Raw genomic sequence first — 6,905 nt, 5'->3', positions numbered from 1 at the left:
CCAAAAAAAAAAAAAGGATGGGGGTGGGTGGGGGTTGTAGTCAAACCAGATGTGTATGTTTGACATATCTGCATTTCTCTTTATTTTGTAATTTGTTTAATGTAAAACAGAATTTGACACAAAGAATACACCATTATAAATACCACTCCCACCCCAAAACATGCTTTCATTACCTGACCCACCCCACCAAATAACACATACTCAATAATATTAATGTACTTATATTATGCTCATATATAACAATACCACTGAAAAAAGAAAAAGAAAACCTTTTTCATAAATAAGAATATTTACACCAAGGCATGTTGATTTTGATTATTTTCCCAACATGCATATATAAAAATAGAAATCTGATAACTTTATGTATATTTTTAACTTAGGTATATACACATACTGTATATAAATATAAAGACTAAAATTGTATTTTTAAAATACAAAGATAAATACACTCACATTGTGTACACTGTGGTCAAAAACAAAAAAATACAAACATCATTTGGATAATTAGCATTCACAAAACACATTACATCCAGAAATGCAACTTTAACGACAATTGCAGGTCTCTGTGTTTTCCTGTTTTTGTTTTCATATCTTATCTTCCTCCTCCTCTCTCTCTCATATAAAAATGTTTAACTTTATTGTAGCGAACAGGAGAAAGAGTTTAAGCTTCAGTCTTTAGCTTTGCCTGACATCTTGAAGGAGTTTGTTGATTTCTGCAACAAGCTCACTGGCATCCATAATTTCACTGCGACTGTCGCAGCGCTTGCCATGCAAATGCCCGAGCACAGACTCTAACTCATCTTCCTCATGATTCTCCGGAATTTCCTCCATTGCAGGCAGCCATTTTGAAGAGGAAGCTGATGTTGCCATGGGAGCTGGCAGAGGGGCGGGGAGCGGAGCCACCAGGGATGTCATGTGATTAGCAGGGGCGTGGCCATGTCCGGGATTTTGGAAATGCGTATTAGCGGCCCAAACAGCCACATTCTGCTGATAAGTGACAGGGCTTGGTTTACCAGGTAAGTGGCCCTTCCTTCTTTCTAACGATCCCACCCCAGCAGCGCAGGCTGTTACCTTTTCAGTTTCATTAGTCTCATTGTAATTATCCGGCGAGGAGGGGAGGAGCCTCTGGAACACGCTGTTCATTTCAGACAGCAGAGAAGTCGTTCCGCACAGGTCTTCCCCATCACCTGCCTCCCCCTCTCCCTCCTCGCTCTCCTTGCCAAATGTGGAGAAACTCTTTTTCCTCAGTGTTGACTCAGCAGATTGTGGTGCTTCCGGTGTGGCTTTCTGTTGAGGGTCTTCTCCAGGGATGTAGAGGTTGCTGCGGTAATCAGAGGAGGCTGGGGAAGGCAACGGGGGCATCCAGCACTGGTCAGAGTGACCGAGGACACGACACTCTTCAGTGCACAGCTTCATCGCTATGGTGAAAACAAAAGCATTGATGGAAGAGGGTTAGTTAATGATTGATGTTTTCTGGCAGAGCATGCAAAACTGCACACACCCTTAACTAGTCAAAATACTTCAATTAGAAGCCAAATGACTAAACAAAATCTGTCCAGCTCCAGCCGACCCAGCTTTGTTTTCTAGAGACTATGCAAAACAAATCAAATATGCCAACTTATAGTGCTCATTGAACATGTTCGGCATTACTCATTCATGTTCTAGGGGCTGATTATAGCACCATTCATTTTGAAAGGCCATTTATAATACATCTTAGAGTTAATAAATGCCCAATCTGCTGCATTTGCAAAACAGGCCCTCATTTAGCCCACTCTCTCTCTTTCAAGCAGAGAATGAATGATTAAACATGCTGATTTACAGAAATCAATGGCTCATCTCAGCACACAACCCAATTCTTGTTCTAGTCACAGTAATAATTGTATTATATATCAAGTATGCATTTTTTTTCTCCATCATAAATCCTGTTTTTCTCCAATACATTGAGATTAGAATACTGGCACTGTTTAGGTGTTTCATGAAGAGATCAAGAGACTGTAAAGGTGTCTAAATGTTCATCAATGTAGTAAATGCAATATATATATATATATATATATATATATATATTCATGTATTATATTTTATATTAAATGCATATATATATATATATATATATATATATAATGTTGTCCAGTGAGCAATTAACTTGCAAATTTTTTAATAGGTATGCCCAAATATTGTACAAATAAAGGCCTAGTATCTACAGCCTCAGGTGATCTAAAGTACTCTTCTTCAACATCTCACTCTCTTGCTTACTTGGATGCAGTCTGTGATGTCCATCAGGAGTGAAGAGCTCACTGAAGCCTTCTCCAAGCAGAGGAGGCTCCCTCCCCATCTCACAATCACTGTCTCCTGCCTCACTATCCCCTCGTCCACTGTCCTTCAGACTGAACTTATCCATCTCATTCAAAGCGTACCTAAAAAAAAACAAAACAGACAATTAGCTATCACAATAGCTTTGACTTAGTTACTGTTTATGTAATGTCATTCACATATTTTTTTTTTTTTACTTTTTAATTCACTGGTGATGTGAAAAGTATGAAATGAGCCCCTTAAGGAGAGATCAGTTTATGCATAAACAAAAAAGGCTTTATTCAAAGGGCAGTTGACTTGCTAACATGATGAGGCTGTCATGTATCTTCAGCATCTGTTACTTAAGTACTGCAGGTTGTCCAGACTCTCATGGACTACAACTTTAAACCCCCTGTAGGACGGTCTTTAAAGGTGGCAACAGGCTGAAGTGTGATTGGTTACCTGTAGCTCCGGGTGTATTTGTTGCCACGGAAACTGGGTCTGGGTTGGTACTGGCCCTGATGAAGTATGGACAGAAGCTGTGAGACTTGCTATAGCCAAAAATAAAAGAAACAGGGCGGGGACAAATAAAGAAAGAAAAAATGGAAATAAAAATGAATAATGGCAGACCAGACAGCAAGCCAACACAAATACAGACAAACCATGGTGGTGATGAGGGAATGAAATGGATGGATACTTATGCATGATGAAATAATCTATGGATATACAAATAAACATGCTATAAATAAAATAAACATTGAATATTATAACAAGTTTAGGGGGAATTAAATAGTCAGGAATGAACAGTTCACATTGAATACATATCGAAAACATTTTTTTTTACCTCAACAGGTGGTGTGGCATGAGCAAGTTCAAGGGCGAAGTTCTCTGGCACGTGATTGGAGGAGATGGTGACCAGGCTGTTGAGTGATTGGCGGCTGTGGTGGCTCTGGCGGCTCTCTGGAGCAGGTGAGGCCGAGGGGGAGCGAGGATGGGCCCTCACAGGCAGGGTACCATTAACCGTGGGGACCAATGTGATATCACCCTTGTGAATCTGCCGGGCAGGTTTTTTGGGATGGTTTTGGTAGGTAGACTCAGCCACTCTGCAGTTATAGGAATGTCTTGGGTCCTTCTGCTCTCTCGTGCACCTGGTTGCAAACATCACCATGACGATGAGAAGCACACCACAGATGGCACCGAGGGAGATGATGATGATCATAGACACATCTAGAGTCGATTGGTTGTTCGTGTCTGAAGGGTTCAGGGAGTAGCTTTCTGGATAGTCCCGCAGGCTAATATGCAGAATGGCCCTCGCTGAGAGACGAATCGACGCCCCTCTGTCTTGTACGAGGATTGCGAGATCATATCCCTCACGCCCTAAGGCCTCTATGCTTCCATTGGTTCGTAACTCACATCTGCGTGGTTCAATGACAAAGAGTCCCTCGTCATTACCACCGACTATGGAGCAAGTCAGCTCGCTGTTGGCCCCTGCATCACAATCTGTCGCCTTGACGATTGTCACCAGATGACCAGGCTCGGCGTGCTGCCATAATGGCACCTCAGCTGTGTGGTTGATTAGTTGTGGAGCAACAATGATAGGTGGGTTGTCATTTTCATCTAGTACAGTGAGCAAAACAGTGGTGTTGCTGCTCAGAGAAGCCAGGCCTGCGCCATCCCGTGCCTGCACGGTGAACGAAAGCCGGCCGACTTCTTCTCGATCAAAGCTTCGGAGTGCATACACAGCACCATTAGATGGGTCAATGGTCACATAAGTTGAAATAGAGCTACCTTGAACCTGGCTCTCTACAATTGAGTAGGTCACCTGACCATTAGAGCCCAAATCTGGGTCGGTGGCCACCACTGACGTCAGGTATGCCCCGGGCGAATTGTTTTCAGACTTGAAGATCTCATATCGGCTCTTTTCGAAGCGTGGAGGGTTGTCGTTTTCATCTTGCACCTGCACCGTGAAGTGTTTGATGGTGGATAGGCTTGGTGAGCCACGGTCTTCAGCGATTACCGTCAGGCTATATTCAGAGCGTTTCTCACGGTCCAGAGACACATTAGTGATAATCATGTAGTTGTTCTCGTAGGTCTTCTGCAAGCTAAAATGCCCGTGGCCATGGAGACGGCACACAACCTCACCGTTTAGACCTGAGTCGCTGTCATCGACGCGCACTAATGCGATGAAGGTATCGACAGGGGAGGCCTCTGAGATGTAGGCCACCTCCTCTTTGCCCTGAGTCATAAGGTTAATGTTGATTTTTGGCTTGTTGTCGTTGACATCAACCATTTTGATGATTATCTTACAGTGGCCAGGAATGGAGTTGGGACCCATATCCTGAGCTTGCACATCTATTTCATACGAGGAAGTAGTTTCGTAGTCAACTTTCTTAATCAGAGTGATGTGGCCATTATCTGGGTTAATTTTAAAGGTCTCTAGGATTTTGGGTGGCACATGGCTGCTGAAAGAGTACACTATTTTGCCATTATTGCCTTCATCCGGGTCTGTGGCGTTCAGGTCCACCAGTAGCGTCCCCAGTGGTGAATTTTCCAGGAGGTTGACCACGTAAGCCTGCTCGTCAAAGGCCGGGCTATTATCGTTGGAATCGGATATGCTGATTTTGAGCAGAGTTGAGCCAGATTTCGGCGGCACACCAGAATCTGACGCTGTGAGTTGTAGTTGGTAGCTGGACTGTGTTTCCCTGTCAAGTTCCCTCATCACAGCAAGGTCCGCGTACTTTGCGCCATCCGTACGCGTCCTGATATCGATTTTGAAAAAGTTATTCCGAGTGAGCGAGTAGGTGTGTAGCGCGTTTTCCCCGACATCCGGGTCCAACGCGCTATCCAAAGGGAAGCGCGTTCCCACAGACGCGCTCTCTGATATCTCTATGGGGATGATGGCGCGCGAGAACTGCGGAGCGTTGTCGTTGATGTCCAACACTTCCACTTGAATGTGAAACAACTGGAGGTATTCCGTGGGTAGCGTGATCACGTCGAACTCGATAGTGCAGTTTAAGTTTTTTTCGCAGAGCTTCTCGCGGTCGATTTTGGTGGCGATGCTGATCTCTCCATCCTCCTCGCGCACGGAGAGCAAAGGGGTGCTGCCTCTCTGCATCGCGCGGAAGCGCGGGGACACTGAGCTCGGGAGTTTGGATAACATACCGGCTACATCCTCTTTCAGTCTGGCGATCACCGTGCCAACTCTCTGCTCCTCCAAAACTTTGTATTTTAAAGTCTTCCCCGAAACATTGTGCGCCACGGCCGCCAGAAGTATAAGTTTCAGAAGCGTCTTGCAAAGCAATACATTCCTGTCGCTGGAGTATTTAGTTGTTCCCATCTTTGAAGACGTGCGCAAAGTACTTATTCCACGCAGATAGAAAACTGGCTGGTGGATTGTTAGATGTAAATTAAAGCATGATAAATCCGCAGATGTTGTGCATAGATTTTAAGCAAAATGCATATTAAGTCGAGGAACCCGCACTTTCCCGCTCTGTGCGTTTTCAGCGCCTCGGAGAAAGCATCAGGATGCGGTAATGCTGCTGCACACATCCACTTTCCTCTTCGTTTGACTGTGTGTGAGTTGGTGCGCGGCTGTGTGGGAGGCGCAGTTCCTTGTGTGTGTGTGTGTGTGTGTGTGTGTGTGTGTGTGTGTGCTCTGTCTGTGACTCTGAGAACACTGAATCGCCCCTTGCAGCCCACCTCAGACTGTGGCCCCCACCCTTTCCAAACTCCAGCCACCCCTCATGGCCCCACTGCTGTACATCCCTGAAAAGAAAAGAAAAGGCAGAATGAAGGAAAGAAAAAGCAGTGATTGAGGTGGAGCTGGCAAGCAGATCTCGCCATGAGGAGGACAGAGTTTAAGAAGTGTGCCATAACAATAGAAGAAAAAAAAGACACATTTATTCAAGACCCCAGCACACTTTGGGTTACTTCCCATCCCACTGTAGTAGTAATATGTTCATCATTATAACATATTTGTTTCTATCCATTTAACTTATAATGTATGTGGTAATATACATTATAATAATGTACTTTTTTCCCTCTTTTTTAGAGTTTCAGTGTAGTTTTCTTTGACATTTAACTTTAATTAAATAAAGTGGTTGAATACTTCACATTGTCACTTTGGCACCACTTTGACTTTACTTAAAAAGGCAGAAAATTAACTTTTTATAATGCTCTTAAGTATTAATCAAAAGTAAAGGCTAGTAAAGGATAAGTAAAGGATATCCATTATAATATAGTGCACTACATAGGCTACTATACAGCCTATAGTTTAAACTATACATTTTTGTATCCAGCGAAATATATTATTGAAACCCTTACCAAAAAGTAGTATACTTCAAGTTTATTTTAGTAAGTATACTTAAGTAAAGTTCAAGTATATTTTTAAGTATACTTTATGTAGTAAGTATACAAATATCAGTGTACTAGTAGTATACTTGTAAGTGTACTATTTCAATACTCCTTGGGACTAAATTGGCCCACTTTCTAGTATATAAAAGTATACTTTTAAGTATACTTTTAATATAACAGTAGTAAAATTTGAGTACACAACTAAAGTATACTAACAGCACACTTGAATAAACTTATTTTTCGTAAGGGAAGTCAAAACCACA

General features: G+C 42.9%; 1 protein-coding gene across 2 annotated transcripts; it reads right to left on the bottom strand.

Annotated features, from left to right (window-relative positions):
• Positions 1-467: 467 nt before the first annotated feature.
• Positions 468-5,850, bottom strand: LOC107724847 (protocadherin-18-like). Of its 2 annotated transcripts, none has more exons than XM_016533925.1 (4): positions 3,134-5,850; positions 2,752-2,840; positions 2,254-2,414; positions 468-1,418 (listed from the first exon to the last, which is right to left on the bottom strand). In XM_016533925.1, the coding sequence occupies exons 1-4, from the start codon at positions 5,624-5,626 to the stop codon at positions 676-678; spliced, it is 3,486 nt and encodes a 1,161-aa protein (XP_016389411.1). In that variant the 5' UTR covers positions 5,627-5,850; the 3' UTR covers positions 468-675. The 2 variants fall into 2 exon arrangements, with proteins under 2 accessions (XP_016389411.1, XP_016389412.1); XM_016533926.1 differs by having other exon boundaries at positions 2,752-2,807.
• Between the last annotated feature and the right edge of the window lie 1,055 nt (positions 5,851-6,905).

This window comes from Sinocyclocheilus rhinocerous, unplaced genomic scaffold, assembly GCF_001515625.1.
Source record: "Sinocyclocheilus rhinocerous isolate Xijiao unplaced genomic scaffold, SAMN03320098_v1.1 scaffold1687, whole genome shotgun sequence".
NCBI lineage: Eukaryota > Metazoa > Chordata > Actinopteri > Cypriniformes > Cyprinidae > Sinocyclocheilus > Sinocyclocheilus rhinocerous.
The sequence above is the reverse complement of the archived record's forward strand: the minus strand, read 5'-3'. Positions and strand labels throughout refer to the sequence as shown.